A 19,667-nucleotide genomic window follows, 5' to 3' on the forward strand; every position below is an offset into this window, starting at 1 on the left:
AAATACTGTTAAACAGGATTAGCTAGGAATGCATCCTCACCAAGGTCCACAGGAACTATCTTCACTAGAGGAAATGCAAGCTCATACACTCTGAATACTGTATATGCAATTTCTGGCATTAAAGATATATTTTTTTAAAAGCTCCTATATTAACCTGTCAACATTTACTCTTCAGATAAACACCACACACCAAATACTGCAGACAAATTTATTGTAGCACATTTCCAGTGTGTAAATATTTAGACAAAATATGTTTAATGTCCTTCACCTTTATGGACAGCATTATACATTGTCACGTACAGCTACAGGAGTGTTGATCACACATGCAAGTTACCTAAAATACGCTTCCTTTTGGTTTTCTATTCTGCTCCTCCAGTGAACAGACTATTGAAAATAAGACATCCATTAAATGGTATCACAGTCAATAAAGTATATAAATTAAATTGTCAAAGGTCAACTTTTATAAGATCTAGTGTTCCAGACAGCCATTGGCAGTACCAGGTCATTCGGCTGGTAGAAAACATCCAGGTTCAAAAGTGTGGAGAGATATTACTCTTACAGACACATCTTCTATGTATTTACCTTAGTTGCAGGTTTACAGATTTGTGTACCAGAGGAAGATTTCAAATTAAAAATAAAATTAAAAAAAAGATATTTTGAAAGTGCTTTATAATCACTTTTAAAAACAAAATATCAGCACACTGTGAAGCTGAAGGCTGTAACTGATCCTACCCAGCACTGGATATGGAAGAACATCTCCTTTTCACCACTCAGCTTACCCCTCAAACCAGCATGCCACTGACCTCTCTGAGACAGAGACTGCCAGTAACATCAAGGGGTACTTATATTTACAGAAATATTTATTTTCTCTGCTATATGTGAATAGCAATGTCTCCAGAAATAAATTACATCAAATTTCATAGTTTTAGTTTAGTTTTACTATGAGTGCAGAAAACCAAAAACTGCTGAGGGCTCTATGATGAGCTTTCGTTCATTCAGTGATGAGTCAGTCACACCTAGGTAACACCTGTAGTATTGAGGGTTAGGCTGGTGTTCAAGTTGCAGTCGCACAGTATTATCTGCAATTCCAGTTACTGCATTTCTGGACTACTCATATAATCTAGTGAAGTACCTGAACACAGACTGGTTTTTAATGCCCTCTGAGGAAAAAAAGGTGTAACGAAGCTAATAGAAACCCCCAAACCCCCCAAACCCTGAACTAGCAGTGACAGTACCTAGTCACAAAGACTGTACGTGCGTCATAAGCATCTGCCACCGGTTTTCAGAAAAGCAATTTCACAGGTTTTAGGTATAAAGGTTTTATACCAGCTCCATAGTCCAGCTCTTGCTGCTTCAAAGCACTCCCACACTCCATTAAGTATGTTCACTACAACCTGTAAAGGACAGGGGGGAAAGTCAGGTTCATGCATCAAAAGAGTAGTTTTATTGTGCAAGGAGCCTCAAGAAATGTATCTGAACTACTTAATTACTTATTTGATGGACACCTACAAAAAACTACTATGAACTACCATAAAATATTTTAAATGCATAAAGAAATAAGAGAAGCCTTGTGTGTCCTGTAGGACCACATGACTAGTTTAGGAGCAGAAGCCACAGAACTGATAATGCAACATCCCACTTGAAATACTTCTTTATTCCTACAGATAATTTGCTTCAAAGTAAAAGCAGAAGGCCACAGTACAGAGCTAATGAATCTATGCCCAGCTACAAAGTCAGTCCCTGGTCTAGCTTCCAGAGAAGGAGATGCACTATTTCCAGATTTATAAAAACAAAACAGTTTGCAACACTAATATGCATGGTGTGAGGCATACATGAGAAATCAAGACAGTGGCATCAGGTTAAAGTCATTGAAGAGTAAGTAATCTGTCTAGGAAACAAGTCTCTGAAACAAGGCACTTCAATGCCTATAGCTCTGTTCAAGTCCAGGGTGCTGTTTGCTGCCCAATACTCCTGCAGAACAAGAGCAATGCAGTTTTCCTTTTTGAATATTCTTCTAGAGTCCTGATCACCATCTCCCAGTCAATAGGAAAAGTACTGCATCCCCACTCTGTCCCACCCCATGTTGAGTTTCTTGCCTGGTTAAACTGAGAGGTGTGTGCAGAAAAGGAAATATTAACACGTCCATGCCCTTTACTCAGGAGCAAAATGCTCAGCTCTGCCTCATCCCTCACTTTCACCTCCAATAAGGCACTCAGCCATAACAGCAGCTCTCCACTCTGGACTGGCTCACTTCAGGCTCCATTGTCTCCCTGCTTCAAAATACAACCCCACCTCCGCCTCCTCATAAATATATTCTGTCTGGCATATAACAACATATCACATCAAAAAAGCCCAAAACCATGGACCTGCAAATGCCTTTGATATTTTTAATTGAAATGCAAATATTTTAAGGGTCCCTTACCAAGGGACTCTTCAGCAAGCAAGACTCACAGTTGTTGCCAGCAAGGTTAAATATAAACTATGTATCCTGCAATCAGTATTCCTGAAAAAATAAAACTTCAAATAACTGAAAGATTAAGCTTTCCATAGTGGAAGTCAGGCAATGCTTTTCCAAGTGGTGTGATAGTATCTTAAACTACATGCTGTCTTAAAACCTTGGAAGTTCATTTTCTCCCCAAGTTTCATGTCTGTTGCCATTTAAGTTATAACACTTTACTGCAAAAGGTATCATTAAAAGCTGGATAAGAACACATGGAATGAGTTCTGTAAATCCAGTGAGCAGAGCAAATGTTAATGCTTGTACATTATACATATAGGGTTTCCAAGTTACTGTATGTATTACCTTTTTCTACTATTTTTCATATGTTAAGCAGTTCTTAATTTGAACAGTTCCCTCACTTCTCCTAAAGAGTTTGTTGGTTTCAGACATTTGCTGAAGTGCTCCATTCTAGAGCATCAGGAACAGTTTGGGATTTTTGTGAGCTCTTTTTTTTCGGCCTCCACCCCCCAGAATTTAAGTTCTCTTCATAAGCATTATACCAGGGCCATTCTGTGGTGTGTTGCTTTTGTATATACCTTAATGCAAAATTTTAATACAGGTACATACCATTAAAACAACAGAAGATAGATGCAGAACTCTCCTCTTCTAACCTGTACCTGCCAGAGTTTGGTAGATCTTTGCACTGTGATACAAATCTCTGAAGCTCTGTCTCTGGAAAGCCATCTTGCTGGTAATGCTGAAAATGGACATTTAGTTAAAGCTTTAAGGCTAAGACATGCAATAATCCAAATCCTCCCTAGACCACTTATCAGACATTGTTCAAGTCTGCAATTAGAAGATTCACAGAACCAAATATGAAATTACTGCTTTTTAATAAATATTTAGCTTCCTTTGGAGCAAGAAATCAGATAGGCATGTAAGAAAACTGAAGTAGGGAAGATTAAAAACTTCTTGTCATTGCTCTACACCCTCAAAAATTGCCACTACAGTTATTCTTTAAATTGGCATGAAATGCAGGTCAAAACAGTCAGAAAGGTAAGTCTTAATGGCACTAATCCTGCATTTTATTCCTAACGAAGAGTTAGAGCTCATGCTTACCTTGACAGTTTCATATGTATCTGTAATGAGTGCAATGAAGAGACTCAGCACCATATAGATGAAAAGGCTGATGAAGGAGTAGAGGTAGATCCTGCTGAATAACCAAACCAAGTAACTTTTCTGTTGCATTTCTGCAAATGTGGCAAACATGTCATCTCCATTGATCAATGAAAAAAGGCATTCAGAAACCATGTTCAGGGAGCGAAACTAGAGAGAAGGGAAGAAGACATGGACAACTGCTGATGTTTTATTTGGATCCAAAGACTGTACATAACACAAAGAAGATACACAGCTAACGACTGGCTGCTTCAGATCATCTTGTACACCCAGGATGTCACAAGATGAAACAGCAAAATGCTTGAGGAATGAGCAAAGTTTGTCATCCTCTGTACATATCCACATTCAACTCAGGTAAGCTAGTTTCACCTTTAAAAGACACAGTCTCCAAAGCTTTAGTCTGATACTGATGTTCTGCAAGATTAAAATTATTTCTCAAAATACCAGCATGTGATTGGAGTCACAGCAGCTTCCACTCCTGACTCAGAGCTTTCATAACCTGAGGCAAGTCTGACTGAGTCATGGAAGTCAGGCTCCTCAGAGCAGTATCATGCTGAAGATAGCCTATTTTTATATTAAGGGAAGCCCTGACATGGAAACTTAGAAAGACAGCAGCAGTAATCTTTCTTTTGTTGGGACTCCATTCTGTTATTCAAGTTGTCTTTTTTTCATGTTAAGTATATTACCTTCACATGATATGGTCCCAGTACAATCCATCCACAGAAACAATAGCCCAGGTAGATCATAGCAGCACAGCAGCAGAACCTCATTACATTAGGTAATGCTGCTCGCAATGTTAGGATGAGAAGCTACACAAAGAAATACAAACAGTTAGAATTCAACCAGACATTTTTTCCAGCCCTCTTACGGCAACAAACAGAATAAATACCAACAGCACGATGATCCCAGGAGATCCTTACATTATACTTCTGAAAGAAACCTAAGTAGCGGATGACTCCAAGCCACACAAGCATAGTGGATGTTCCCAGGAGTATGCTACAGACATCATAACTTGTCAGACTCTAAAAAAAAAAAGAAAAAAAGAAAAGGAAAAAAGAAAAATCAAGTCTTATGACAATTGTCAGGTTCTCTCATTACTACAAGGATCTTGCTGCATTTGCAAGGCTAAGACTATGGCTGCACTGGAGATCAAAACCACCCTCTCTGCATCTGGCTCACCAAGACCTGCAGAGTGGCTCTGCAAACATTTTTATGCTGTCTCCAGACCCGTGGCAACTGCTTCTGGAATCTATCCCAACAGGCTAGAATTGCAGAGCAAAGAAGGTTCTTCCAGTATGTAGGCCAAGCAGTTTTTAAAAAACAGCATGACTTGCCAGCAGAGCTCAGATAAATACTAAGGAGGATCTTGTTAGGTAGCTGAGAACTGTGAGGTGTAGAAAGCTATCAAGGAGAAGACTAATTAGGTACTAATTAATTTTAACTGGAACTTCATTTATATTTTATTGGTAGTTCACTGTTTTTTCCACCTATACATACTGCCCTGTCTTCACTCAAGTTAGCATATACCCCATTTCCTAAACTGCAGCTCTACTCTGGAACGAACCATGACAGCACTTTTGAATAAGAAATGTTCACTATTTTCTGTTTGCATTCCTCTAAGAGTTGGCTAATATTTTATATCAGCATAATTCATTTACAGTTTGACAAAAGACACATCTAGGTTACTTTCATGCGAAATTATTATTGAGCCATGAACTGTCATGCAGCAACACGGGAAAAGATCTTTTTATTATGGTCCACGAGGCTTGCAAAATGAAGTGACATGTACGTGTAAAGAAAAGGTTTAGTACAATGATCTATTAGAAAAGAAATATATATAAATAGCTGTAATTTTAATACTGAAATCCCAAATTCAAGATCTTACTCCAGTCTTATTCTAATCTTCACTTCTCCCAGAGCAAGATGGAGTTATCTCGTCTTAGCCAACTTGCTCATAGCTTCTTCTGCTCCTAAGAACTGAATTTATAGTTCCTACTGTACAATAGAGGTACTTGTACAGGGCATTTATGATAGTCAAGTTGTCACTAGCTGGATTTCAGACCAATCCTTTCATCACTACTGTCCAAAGTCTGTTGTGTTGCAATGTCAACACTTCAAAGTCTGCTACAGACTTGGTGAAGAACAACATTATCTGAATATTCAGGATAGCATATAGTATGATTTTTCCTTCCCTAATTCTGGATGCATATGTCTTTAATAACTTTTTTCTATGTCAGGTTTATTTTAGAAATTAAAGGCCCAGAACCTGACTGTGGCTGTTATGTACATCCTGGAAACCAGAAGCTGGGAAAGCAGCAAAGTGAGATGGACTGTCTCAGTGCCAGTGAAACACTTGTTAAACGGAGAACAGAAAGTTAAGTGATAAATTAAAAAATAAATAAATATCATCTATCAAATAAGTAAATACAAGTGGTCCTAAATAGGGAAAAGAGCAAGTCAACAGTCTTACACTTTCAGAGATATAGTTTGATTACTCTGAGTCACAAAGGATCAAAGATAATTAGAACTGTAACATCTAGTGATATTTTGAGTTTTTAAATCTCACAACTGAAAACAACAAATCTCAGTTGTAATTCCAGGAGAAGATAGAAGTGTTAAAATGTCATGCCACTCAGAAGTAAGTACAGCCAACCTGAAGTCCTCTGAGAAATTTAAACTAAGCTGAGACAGGAAACAATCAGTTTTGCTTCAATCTGACAGAGTAAAAAGCTTACCTTGGCTTGTATCTCCATTTTTAGAGTTGATCCAACAATAGTTAAGACATCACTAACCATAATCAGGATGTACCAACCATTGACAAATTCCATTTGATCACTGAAAGATACTTGTTTCTTATAATAATATAGGAAAAAACTTACAAATTCCTAGGGAAAAGGAGGAAAGAAAAAAAGTTAATCAAACTTACACAAAACATGAAGACTTTCCATGGAAAGAGTTATACCCACCCTTTGTAGCCGAATTCCTTTAACCACTGATCGTGTGCAAAGGATCAATGAGGCCAAACAAGTCAATATAACAAAAGCATCGAAGATCATTATGTAATGAGTGTTCTTCTGTACTGCAAAAACAGAAGTGTGCATTTTCACAATCAGATGCATTTAATCTTGCACAAACATTCTTAACATCAAAACTTGATTCTTACTCCAGTACTCAAGAAAAACCTTAGCATTTTTCCCACAAAAGTTTCTCTCATATTCTCATGAGAGATACAAGTGCATCTGCACTACATTGTACCAGAATGTAAGTGTTTCTATAGCCTTGCAGAATTAAAGGTGGGACTTGTACATTTTACGACACTGGAATGGCTTTTGGAGTGACAGAGTTTGTCAAAAAAATTAAATGCCTGGAATTTTACAGTAGTATCTTCTCTTCTAGACCAGTATTTGAATATCAGATAGGTTTTCTGTCCTAGAATAGTGCAGATAATTTGCATTGCTGCTGAGCTAGCCAAACCCAATATTGAGCTAGACATTAGTTCTCCACCTCTAATGCTACTAAAATTAACATTCTTGATCAATTAAGGTTAAATTTTGCACCAAACATACCACTAGACCTCTTCTTGGCTTTTATACCTATCATACGTCTGAAACTAGATGGGGCATCATAAGGATTAGATTTTTAATGCACAGACTGATTGAGGAAAAAATGAAGCAAATTAATGTTAAATTTCCAAGAAGATGCAGCAATTCTCAAAAATGTGATACTGAATTTCTAGTTGACTTCACAAACTGCACTATTCAGGAAAAGCCCACCTACTTGCTTATACCAAAGTTACTAACACATCTGCTGTTGCTATTTAAACTGGTTCTGAAGAGTAGTCTAGAAGAGCAACAACTTGTTACTGTCCAATTGCAATCATTACCTTTATATACACCAGAAGAGTATTTGGAAAACTCTATTATAGAGATGATCAACACAGATATCAAATGTGGATTATTACAGAACCCTGGTATCATAACTTTCTTGTACTGCTGCAGTAGCAACCTGTTAGAAATAGCTTGCCATCTGGTGTGCATTTGTAACACAGCAGCTAGTCAATGAAGTGTGTTTAGTGGAATACATTTGAGAAAGTGGTGTGTTTTGTATTCTGTGATCAATTTCATTAATTTTCCCAAAACTAATTCCAACTTGGATCTTTAAATAAAAGACTTCTCCTTCTCTTTTTTTTTCTCTGCCAGCTCTTCATTTTCCAATACAGATATAGCAAAGGGGAAAGAGGCAACGTTGAAAAATGGACTTGATTCATCCTATTGCTCAATTCAGAAAACAAAAACCACAAACAAGTGGAATATAAAGTTCTGGAAAGCTTCTGACTTTCAAAGAGATTATTTTCTCTAAACAAAACATATCTTGGATGATGCCATGACTCAATAGCTGCCAACAAAGGGTGCTCTTGGGAGTAACTATTTAAGACAGATTATTTAACAATGCTGTGTAGCTCAGGTTACACCCAAATAGGCACCAAACAATATTTAAGCAGCAGCAAGAAGTGTTTCTACCTATTCCATTCTGGCAGGCCTTAGCAACAGCATTTCCTTATCTTCCTGGTGCTAGGTCTTGAAAGAAGAGTGAATGAGTTTCAACTTTCCACAACTATCATGTATCCTTTGGTCGCCTGGTGCTAGAAAGGTCCACAGCATTACTTTAAGCAATGAGTAGCATAACTTTGGTAGCCAAACCTAGAAGGATGCACAGTGAGGTGTGGAAAAAATTTAGTTTGACAGTATCAATGGTGCAAGGTTTGAGAACTGCTAAGGAAACAAATTATATGGCTGGTTCCCAGGATTTCAAATCAGAGGTTCAAGAACAACAGTTCCTTAGAAAACCAGGACTTAGAGCATACTCACTAGAGAAATTATGTCAACAGTGCCTCATCTTTTAGTTAAAAAAAAAGTTAACATTGTTCTAATGTAGCAAAAGTTTGTCATGAAAATCTGAACACATTAATGTCACTTACTTGATCCTGACACGTGCCATTCTTTACATTCCCTGATTGATATGTCATTGTCTAGACTTATCTTAATTCTTCCACTATGTGCTTTATTATCAAACACTATCTGTACAAAGAAAAAAATAAAAGAGTGCATGTCTTTTGAAAGTGAAACCATTACAGATGTAACACACTGTATTGCTAAGCTTGCATAATGATTCAGAATAATTCTCCTAAGGGAGGAGTTATGCAACTTGTTTAAGCATAAGGTAATTCCAGTTTATTCAAGTAACTGTTGTCAGAATAGAATACAAATCTGATGAACCTAGTATTTGCCAAAGTACTTAATCAACTACATACTAGGTGAAATTCTTTCAAACTACTGCTTCATTCTATTATAATATGAAAACAACCTTTCCTAGAAGCATCTCTCTAAAGAGAAGAAGTTTGTTTTCATTATACTTCAGACAGAGTAAGCCAACAAAGTGTTTCAGGACCACATCACAAGCACTCAGAGCTTAATCTCCCACAGTTAGTTATTTACAGGGTACACTAAGTCATAACAGAGCAATCCAGACACCCCTGGGGACCAGTTAATGGTGCCCAATGCTATTCAGAAAACATATGCATTAACTGTGCATGGTAAACCTGGAAGAATAATTTCTCATTTTGAACAGAAAGACACATGGCAGGCTTCTACATACTGTCAGAGTGAAATCGTAACAATCGGGGAGCTCATGGTGACGAACAGTCTGCAGGTTGATTGCCTTCAGATTGAACGTGAGTTGCACTGCCACCAGTCTGCAACAGAGGTTTGTATTAGTTTTTACAGGGAAAATGAATGAACATCCCAGTATAAGAGGTGTTGATTATTCCCCCTCACCTGTGGAAATCCAGAGTGAAATTCAAATTGTGCTTTCCCACTGTTGTATTGTCTAATGGCAGCATTGGCTCAATGTACAAGCAGTCTGTAATGGATAAGTACTCACAGCAACATCACATGGTGTATTATGCACTTTAATTGCACCTGCCCTTCTCATTCCCAAGGCTGGAAAGAGCTGTTGACTACACCAAGCAAGACAGCATGCTTAAGTGAGCAGTCATTTGGGAAGCTAGCTAACAAATATATTTGCTTTCCTGAACCAGCCAAGTTACTCATCATGAATACCAAACCCTTCGGGGAAGGGTCCTGAAATTAGCCTGTAACAGTAGTATTAGACGGTTATCAATGCTAACAGCTCATCACCTCTTTTGTGGCATAAACACAAAGGACTGTTACAGAGATTAGCTACACAGTAGCTTTCTTGCTAGTTTTCATGGGTAGTAAATTCAGTAAAGATTTTATTTGGCAGAAGTATACAATACTGGATGTTTAGAAGAATTCCTCATAAATGTAGGGCCCTCCTCCCAAAGAATGGATAAAACAGATTAGGTTCATTACCAGTCACAATCTCTGGGTCTATGTCAAAGGTGTCATTTCCAGGACAGATGGTTCCTCGCTTGTAGAACTGCTGACACAGAGCCAAAGCTGTCTCTTCTGCTCCTCTTTTTTCATAAGCATGGTTTCCAACAGAAATGTTGGGCAGCTTTAAGTACTAAAGTTTGGAAAAGACAAACCAAGTTATATGGAAACAAAACTATTGGTCTCTGAAAAAAACAATCCCAGAAGTGTTTGGATCTATCTTTTATTTAAAGGCCACCTAAAGAACTAAGAAACCTATACCACACTACAGCTGAGTCCTCAAATATTGTATGGTGTTTGACAAAATAAGTCCAGGATTTGCATCTAAACACTTCTTTGCTTACAAACCTCACTAGAAATTTGTTATTTGCAAAGCTCTCTGGCTCTAATCCAAGGCCTGCATTTAGGACAGAATTAATACACTGACACTTTAAGGATCACTACAAGTACACTGTCACCACAAGTACAATGTTCTGGCAATGACAGAAAACCTGAATGAGTCAAAAATCTAGTCTTAAGCAACTGGCACAGAAGTTTGACTTCAGACACTATCAGGGATGGTGGAAGGTTGAAAAGATATCCAGATAACAAACATACATATTATATACACTGCAGCAACAATCCTTACCTGGTTTATTGCAAAGAATATCTGGTCATAGACATCTGTTTGTGTGTACACAGCATAGGTATCATCCATTCTGTCCATATATCCTTTCAAGAAGAGATGTTTGAATGCAACAGTGTTCTCTTCTTTGAAGGCAACCACCATTTGATTGCTCAATCCAAAAATCACCAGCTGAAAAAGATATTTATATTTTCTGTTCAAGGACTAAGTTAGTTTCTGGAGTAACATGTGAATCCTGGCCTGCAAACAGCCACTCTATCACCACGCCGGTAGACACAGCAACTCCATTTCACAGATGGTCAAAATAAAGATTGACTTTAGGAAACAATGGGTTTAAAAAAAATTCCTGTACTATGCTTACCAGCATCTTGGCCAAGGCCTTGCATTTTTACAAACAAAAGGATATGACCTCAAACTCATGCTACCAATATACTGTTACAGGTGCTTTGTCAGTTCAGCCTGACATTAATATGACTTGCCTTGGGGAATATAAGTGTCCCTCAGTCAAAAAGGGAAGACAGGACTTAACCAGACCCTACTCTGAAGTCCTTACTGCCATGAAGAAAAGGCAAATTAAAGGCAAGTCAGAAAACCAAACATCCTTCTCTCAGTTTTGGGTGAAAAGTGCTTAGAGAATAACTGAGCAGACTGTGCTTGTAACAGGATAACCTCTGAAACTGATAAAAAATAAATTATAAATGTTCTTATTAGCAAAAAAACCCTGCCAGCTGCTACCCAGGATGGAAAAGGTTTGTAGAAGAATGTGATGCATTGTTTGTGGGAGATTGCAAGTCCTTCTAGCAACTATTGTTTCAAACCTAGTGTCAGGAGTGTTCTGAAAAAACTCATCAGAGATAAGTCTGAATCACTAGTCTACAGATTAGCTTTACAGCCACAATGTAAACTGGATATGTAGGTTTTGATAATGATAACTCAGTTACAGAGATACTAAAATACTCTGTGAGCAAGCTCAGCATACTAAGCACACAGGGAAACAACAGCAAATCAACAGTGCTAAGACTGAATTACCTGTTAGATGATTTTCTCTAAAAATGCTAAAACAGAATTAGTTTCTTTTTTATTTAGCTTCTTCCATGATTTATTTTTAATTGCAAAATGGGACAGATGACAATCAGAGGAATATGATACACTTCAAACTAAAGAGCTAAGTAAGAGACACAGGCATAGTCCCAGATTTATAGTAAAAGAATAATTATTCCTGCAGTTTGTCCCATCATTCATGCAACTGTAGAAAACATTCTTCTCCATACTTGTATTGCCATAGTGCACACACCACCGTAAATGTAAATTACATGCAGCCAACTCTGGGGGATCATCATCTGAGACATTCAAAAGATTTTATGAAAAATCTTGTCCCTCCTTAACCACAGAACTTTGACACAGACAGCTGTGTTTTAGGCAGCAGATAAATGTGTTGTGTAGGATCTATGGTGTAAGGCTAGATGCGTGGAAGAGCAGGGCAACATTTCTGGATTTCTTTCAATACAAGGGTTTATAGACCATATGCAAGCCACAAGCAAACATCATGAAAAAGCTACCAATTTCAGTTCTTATCACTGTGATGTTGAAACACAAGCAACTGTTCCTTCCCTTGCATAGAAATACACAGAGTGAAGAAAGCATTAAGTGGAACAGATGTGTATGGATGCCATCCTTCAGGGGGAAAAAACAAGGAATAAAAGTAGTACAGCAAAAACTAAACTACAGCCCTTAAACATGTTTCCTTTCCTCTTCACTCTTAGGAAAGCTGTCTTTCAGTCAATGGCTTTAGGAGAAAACTATGACATCTGAGAGCTAACACATATGCTGCTATGATAGTTTTGCACCCTGTCTCCGTACCACACCAAGACTACTATTTGTCACCTGCACTCCTTATTAGAATTCTCATGGACCTAGAGTCCCTGCTTCTCTAGTCACTCACCTGAATAGTAACCATTGCTATTTTGAGTAGCTGAATTCCAAGTTTCCAGGGCTTCCTGCCCCGGGCCCAGAATTTCTCACATGGGTTCATGAAGAAGAATTTTAACTTCCTTCTAAGCTGGTCTTCCAAAAGTCCCTCCTGTGATACTGAAAGCTGGCGTTTGTAGCTGCAAAGATCTTCATCATCACGAGTACTGCAGCTGCTCACAGACACTTCAGGATTTTCCATTTCTGAATTAAAAAAGTCTGTGTCAGTTGGCAAACATGCAAGTGTGAATACAACAGCATCAGATCGGTCTGCAGTGATGACCTGGCCTCCAAAGTTGTTTAGCCTCTATGAAAGGCATTTACACATTACACTGAATTTAAGACCTTACTCAGAATATTGGACGCGCTCTGCAGAAGCCAAATAAAAGTTTGAGCAATCTCTTAAATGTGCAGATAGGCTGTGAGGACGTGGGGAATTTCTGTCCCTTTAGAATTGTATTACTTGATGAAAATTCCTTCCTCTCTCACTTGACAACAGTATCATATATGCAAGACGTCCTGACTCATTTCCTTCTGCATCCAAAAGAACACCAAAAGCCTCTCATGAACATTCACTCTCCTGGAAATCTTACCTATTTCTTTATTTTCTCTGGCTGTTTAGTCCTTGAAATAAATGGAATTTTCAAGACAAAGAGCATTTTCCTTAGACATCACTTATTAGCATAATTTACTCTTGGAAATGGAGACCCAGCGTGCCAAACTATAATTCACATAAATTACCTGAGCAAATTGATTTGTCATTTAGTAAGGTTATACCTGTTTCTTCAGCCATGAAAGACTGAATGCAAACCAATAGTGACCACGAAGCAGACACACATCCCAAAAGGTATTCAAGCACTGTGATTAGCCAAAGAGGCTCATAGGTTAGACATGGGGGGAAATATTACAAGAGAACCTTATAAACATTTGTGACATTATTGTCTATAGTATTCAATATGTTTCAATATTAATCTGTTACTAACTTCACTGACTCCCAAACATTTGATAAATACTTTATGAAGTACTTAAGAGGTAGCCAGGAATACCTATTTCAGATAAAAGATTGTTGATGTTAAGAACTAAGAAGACAACAGCCTAGGTTGCAAACAGAATAGAATAAACGAGGTTGGAAGAGGCCTTCAGGATCATTGTGTCCAACCCATCATCCAACACCATCTAATCAACTAAACCATGGCACCAAGCACCCTATCAAGTCTCCTCCTAAACACCTCCAGTGATGGCAACTCCACCACCTCCCTGGGCAGCCCATTCTAATGGGCAATCATTCTCTCTGTGTAGAACTTCCTAACATTCAGTCTAAACCTCCCCTGGCACAGCTTGAGACTGTGTCCTCTTGTTCTGGTGCTGGTTGCCTGGGAGAAGAGATCAGCCCCTGCCTGTTTACAACTTCCCTTCAGGTAGTTGTAGAGAGCAATAAGGTCTCAAAAGCCTCCTCTTCTCCAGGTTAAGCAACCCCAGCTCCCTCAGCCTCTCCTCATAGGGCTTGTGTTCCAAACCCCTCACCAGCTTTGTTGCTCTTCCCTGGACTCGTTCCAGCAAGTCAACATCTTTCCTAAACTGAGGGACCCAGAACTGGACAAAAGGTGTGGCCTAACCAGTGCAGTGTACAGGGGCAGAATGACCTCCCTGCTACTGCTGGCCACACTATTCCTGATACATTCTTGGCTGCCTGGGTACACTGCAGGGTTGTGTTCAGCCTACCATCAACCAGTACCCCCAGGTCCCTCTCTGCCTGGTGACTCTCCAGCCACCCTGACCCCAGCCTGTAGCACTGCATGGGGTTGTTGTGGCCAATGTGTAGAACCCGGCAATTGGATGTGTTAAATCTCATGCTGCTGGATTCTGTCCATCTGTCCAGCCTGTTGAGGTCCCTCTGCAATAATTTAAATAAATTCAAAGATGTACTATATTAGACAAATTAACTTTTAATTTGCACAGACAAAGTTTCTTATGGAACGCAAAAAATCCTCACCAACATTAATTTTTAAAATGCATAGATCAGATCTACTCTCCTCAAGCAGCCCTTGCACACAAGTCTGTCTTCTGGTATGATTCAAGACCTTCAATTTCCCCATCTGTCACAAAGGGCAAGGAAAGTTTTGAATCAGCAGTTTAAGACTGAAAACAAGCCTATAAATAGGCTTTTTTAAAAAATCAGCTCCTCTGATATCAGCTCTCCATTGTCTTGCGGGATACAGTATGCCACAGTTTCCACTCACCTTCCTTACACCTGATCAATCATCTCTAAGTTAAGTCCTGCTTTAATACTGCAGTATTCCTGTCACCGTGACCTCAGGGTATCGCCTTGAGAAGATGTTGCAGAGAAACACAACACAGGAAGCACTTTCTCATTAACCTGCGTAGTGCCAGCATGGGCTCCACGGTTGAGGGAGGGCGTCCCAGCCTGCAGAGCCTGAACTGGGCAGTCGCCGTTCCACAGCGCAACCGCTGCAGTCGACTAATAAACACACCCACATCCACTGCGAGCTGGCACATCCTTTCAGGGCACACAGGAGACCTTCTCTCCACGGGGTACCGGCGATTCCCTGAGATTCGCCGCCACCGGCGGCCTCGCTCGCATCTCCGGCCTCGCTCGCATCCCCGGCCCCGCTCGCACCCGGCACCCGTGCCGCGCCGTGCCATGCCGGGCGCTGTTTACCGCGGCTTTCCAAAGTGCAAAGCCGGAAGCCGGCAGCGTACCCACAGTTCCCCAGTACCGCTTCGGTTAGGGTTTCCCCGTACCTGCCCGCTGGGCCATGTCACCGCCGCTAAGGTCACGCAGCTCCCGGGCCTGGCCAGGCAGGCAGCGGGACCGGGGGCCGTCGGCACGAAGAGGAGACTGTGGGAACGCACCGCACAGAGTACGCTGCCGGCGACGTGCCTGTCGCTCCCGCCCCCACGCCCTGCCCCGTGTTCTCTTGGTCGGCGCAGTTCCGCAGGGGCAGGGCTGGGGGACGCCGGGGGCTCCGCCGGCCCGCCCAAACCTCGGGAGCTGCGCTGCACTGGGCTGGGCTGCGCACTCAGGCGCACACGGCGTCCGTCCCTTTCTGCTTCACGTCTCCTGCAGCGCCTGACTGACGCCTTTCTGCGCTATATGCACTTTTTGTAGGAGGGTTTATCAACTCAAGCTACCCTATCAGAAGAAAACAAGGTAATGCATATGTTGTAATTAGCTGTGTCCCATCTGTACTAAAAGTCCCCTTTCAAGTCACAGGAATGTAGTTACCAAGGGTAGCCAGCAGTGGAGTGAACATGCTTAGGTAATAGCAATTGCATGTAAGTGGAATGAAAGTTATTAACTGGACTTCAAAGAAACGTTCTCCTGTCCTGGGTCGTAGCCAATTTCACCGCACTGCAGGAAGGATCCCTTTAGTGCTGCTGTCTAGCAGGAGACAGTGGTTGGGATAATGCCTGGGTGCCCCTAACATCCTGTGATATCTGTGCCCACTCACCAGTTGCCCACTTTATGCTGCAAGTATATGTGAGCACAAAATCACAGAAGGTTAGGGGTTGGAAGGGACCTTGACACATCATCTAGTCCAACTCCCCTGACAGCAGGACCACCTAGAGCAGGTCATACAGGAATGCATCCAGGCAGGCTTTGAGTATTTCCAGTGAAGGAGATTCCACAACCTCTCTGGGCAGCCTATTCCAGTGCCCTGTCGCCTTCACAGTGAGAAAGTTTTTCCTTATGTTTATGTGGAACCTCCTATGTTCCATCTTGCACCTGTCCTCTTTGTTCTATCATTGGACATCACTGAGAAAAGCCTAGCTTCATCCTCCTGACACTTGCCCTTCACATATCTATAAACATTAATGAGGTCACCCCTCAGTCTACTCCAGGCTAAAAAGACCCAGCTCCCACAGCCTTTCTTCATAAGGGAGATGTTCCACTCCATCATCTTGGTGGCTTTGCACTGGACTCTTTCAGCCAGTTCCCTGTCTGAGGGGCCCAGAACTGGACACAACATTCCACACGTGGCCCTACAAGGGCAGAGCAGAGGGCGAGAAGAACCTCTCTTGATCTACTAACCATGCTCCTTTTAATACAACCCAAACCAGAAAGGCACACTGCTGGCTTGTGGTCATCCTCTTGTCCACCAGGACTCCCAGGTTCTTTTACCCAGAGCTGCTCTCCAACAGATCAGCCCCAACCTATGCTGCTCCATGGGGTTGTTCTTTCCCAGATGCAGCAATCTACACTTGTCCTTGTATTTCATTAAATTTCTCCCTGCCTAACTCTCCAGCCACTCCAGGTCTCACTGAAGGGCAACATAGCCTTGGTGTGTCAGCTGCTCCTCCCAGTGTTGTGTCATCAGCAAACTTGCTGACAGTGCACTCTGTTCATTCCTCCAGGTTGCTGATGAATATACTGAATAGTACTGCTCCCAGCACCAGTCTCTGAGGGACTCCACTAGATACAGGCCTCTAACTGGACTCTGTCCTATTGACCACAACTCTCTGACTTCTTTCCTTCAACCAGTTCAAAATGTACCTTATTACCCGATCATGCAGACCACACTTCCTCAGTTTAGCTGCAAGGATGCTGTGGGAGATGATGTCTAATGCTTTCCTGATATCAAGATGAACCACATCCACTGCACTACCATCATCTAGGGGCTGTGTCCTTATAAAAGGCTATCATGTTCGTTAAGCATGACTTCCCCCTGGTAAAACCATGTTGACTGCTCCAAATGACCTTCTTATCCTTGATATGCCTAGAGACAGCATCAAGGAGACGTTGCTCCATCACCTTTCCAGGGATGGAGGTGAGGCTGACCAGTTTGCAGTTACCCAGGTCCTCCTTCTTGCCCTTTTTGAAGACTGAAGTGACATTTGCTTTCCTCCAGTCCTCAGGTATCTCTCCAGTTCCCCGTGACTCACCAAAGATGATGCAGAGTGCCCTAGCAATGACTTTTGCCAGCTCCCTCAGCACCCACAAGTGCATCCCATCAGGTCCCATGTATTTATGGATGTCCAGATTGCTTAATTGATCCCTGACCCAGTCCTCAACAACCAAGGCAAATTTCTCCTTTACCCTGACTTGCTCTGGGGCCTCAGAGGTCTGGGGCTTCTGAAGACAGTCTCCAGCAGAATAGGCAGAGACAAAGAAGGCTTTCAGTAGCTCTGGCTTATCTTTATCGTCTGCCATCAGGGCACCCACCTCATTCAGCAGTGGGCCTACACTGCTTCTAGTGTTAGTTTTGTCTGCAATGTATTTTAAGAAGCACTTTCTGCTATCTTTGACCTATCTCGCAGGGTTTAATTCTAGGGAGGCCTTAGCTTTCCTAGTTGCCTCCCTACATCTGACAACATCTGTCATATTCCTCCTAAGTGGCCAGACCCTCCTCTTCCACAATCTGTAGACTCTCTTCTTCCTCCTGAGTTTGCCCAGCAGTTCCCTGTTAAACCATGTGGGTCTCCTGGATCCCTTTCTTGATTTCTTCACCTTGGAATGCTCTGATCTTCAGCTTGGAAGAAGTGGTCCTTGAATGTTAACCAACTATAATGAGGTCCTTTACCTGTCCTATGGGATTTCATGTAGCTGAAGTCCAGGGTTGTGATCCTGCTTGGTATTCTGATCCTGAACTCCACTATCTCATGCTTGCTGCAGCCAAGGCTACACTCAACCTTCACTGCTTCAGCCAGACCCTCCTTGTTAGTGAGAATAAGATCCAGCAGTACTTCTCTCCTTATTGGCTTATCCGCCATTTGCATCAAGAAATTATCATCAATACACTGGAGGAACTTCCTGGACACTGAATGGCTGGCTGAATATGCCTTCCAGCAAATATCTGGGTAGTTAAAATTCCCCATTTGAACCAGGGCTGCTATCTGCTGCCTGTAGAAGGCCTCACCAATTTCCTCATCCTGACCAGGTGGCCTGTACTAGACACCCACAACAGTATCAGTCATGCTGGCCTGCCCCTTGATTGACACCAAGAAACCCTCAACTCGCTCCTCATCCTCCCCTAGACAGAACTCAACATTCTAGTTTCTCACAATAAAGAGCAACTCCATCACCTCACCTTGTTGACCTGTCTTTCCTGAAAAGGACATAGCCATACATGACTTCATTCCAGTGCTGTGAGCTGTCCTACCACATCTCTGTAATTGCCACCAGATCATAACCCCTTGATCCCACATGGATTTCTAACTCCTCCTGCTTATTCCCCATGCTGCGTGCATTGGCATACAGGCACTGCAGGGAGTGAGCTGAGCATGACGATTCCACCCTAGGCAGGGTGGAATCTGGAATACCAGAACACTGCCCCACTGCTACCAAGCCAGGTACATCCCACTCCCTTTGGATCTAGTTTAAAGCTCTCTGAATGAACCCTGCTAATTTTTGTACTAGGACCTTCTTCCCCCTGTGAGGTAAGCCTTTCCCACATATTACCATCAGGCCTGGTGTCTTATAAAACCATCCTTGATCAACAAACCCAAAGCCCTGCCTGTAGCACCAGTCTCGGAGCCAGGTATGGAAAGAGAAGGTAAAAAAAGGACAAAGCAAAATCAAGAATAGCAGGCATTTTGTGAGAGGGAACTGCCTGGCTGTAGAGACAGAAGTGGAAGACAGCAAGGATCCTTCCTGCCCACTATGAAGAGGGTAGATGGGCCTTTAGGGTGATACCAAGAACAAGCACGGAAGGAGAGGTACTCTGAGGCTCCTGCATCTTATGTTGCAGCAAACCAAACTGAATTATTTTTATGTGTCAAAAGCCTGAAAGATGTGGAATACAAATCTTCATCTTACCAAATCACATTGAATCACCCAAAGCTCCTTACCAGCTAGAAAGGCCCCTGCACTGCCTGGCAGCTACTGGTGAGATGCGGTGGCACGGGAAGCGCGGGTGGCTTGTCCGCAGGGGTAGTTGACACTCGCCGCCGCCTACAGACCCCATTGTTCTCGGCTCACCACTCAGGCAGGCCTCCCGCACATAGCCTTCTAGGACTCGTAGTTTTGACCTGGATAGACTTCTTCCTGCCAGGAACCCCCAATAGCAACACCCCCTCGGGTGGG

The 19,667-nt window shown here is 41.7% G+C and overlaps 1 protein-coding gene across 3 annotated transcripts; it reads right to left on the reverse strand.

Moving 5' to 3' along the window:
- Positions 1–236: 236 nt before the first annotated feature.
- On the reverse strand, positions 237–19,627 carry MCOLN3 (mucolipin TRP cation channel 3). Of its 3 annotated transcripts, none has more exons than XM_068141175.1 (14): positions 19,433–19,627; positions 12,597–12,826; positions 10,658–10,825; positions 10,009–10,162; positions 9,451–9,535; positions 9,272–9,368; positions 8,595–8,694; positions 6,583–6,695; positions 6,352–6,501; positions 4,537–4,638; positions 4,303–4,425; positions 3,560–3,766; positions 3,068–3,197; positions 237–1,394 (listed from the first exon to the last, which is right to left on the reverse strand). In XM_068141175.1, the coding sequence occupies exons 2-14, from the start codon at positions 12,822–12,824 to the stop codon at positions 1,375–1,377; spliced, it is 1,677 nt and encodes a 558-aa protein (XP_067997276.1). In that variant the 5' UTR covers positions 12,825–12,826; positions 19,433–19,627; the 3' UTR covers positions 237–1,374. The 3 variants fall into 3 exon arrangements, with proteins under 3 accessions (XP_067997276.1, XP_067997275.1, XP_067997277.1); XM_068141174.1 differs by lacking the exon at positions 19,433–19,627 and adding an exon at positions 15,386–15,519; XM_068141176.1 differs by lacking the exon at positions 19,433–19,627 and adding an exon at positions 14,863–14,884.
- Positions 19,628–19,667: the final 40 nt, after the last annotated feature.

This window comes from Melanerpes formicivorus, unplaced genomic scaffold (assembly GCF_026170545.1).
Source record: "Melanerpes formicivorus ecotype bairdi unplaced genomic scaffold, bMelFor1.0.p_v2 SCAF_7, whole genome shotgun sequence".
Taxonomy (NCBI): domain Eukaryota; kingdom Metazoa; phylum Chordata; class Aves; order Piciformes; family Picidae; genus Melanerpes; species Melanerpes formicivorus.

Bases quoted from the DNA above. Each gene is read 5' to 3' on its own strand.
- MCOLN3 (XM_068141174.1), bottom strand. The intron at 9,536-10,008 runs GTAATGAACCTA...TATCCATTACAG, and splicing joins AGACCCAGAGATTGTGACTG to ACTGCTTGTACATTGAGCCA. The intron at 4,426-4,536 runs GTAAGGATCTCC...TTCTTTGTGTAG, and splicing joins GTTTCTTTCAGAAGTATAAT to CTTCTCATCCTAACATTGCG.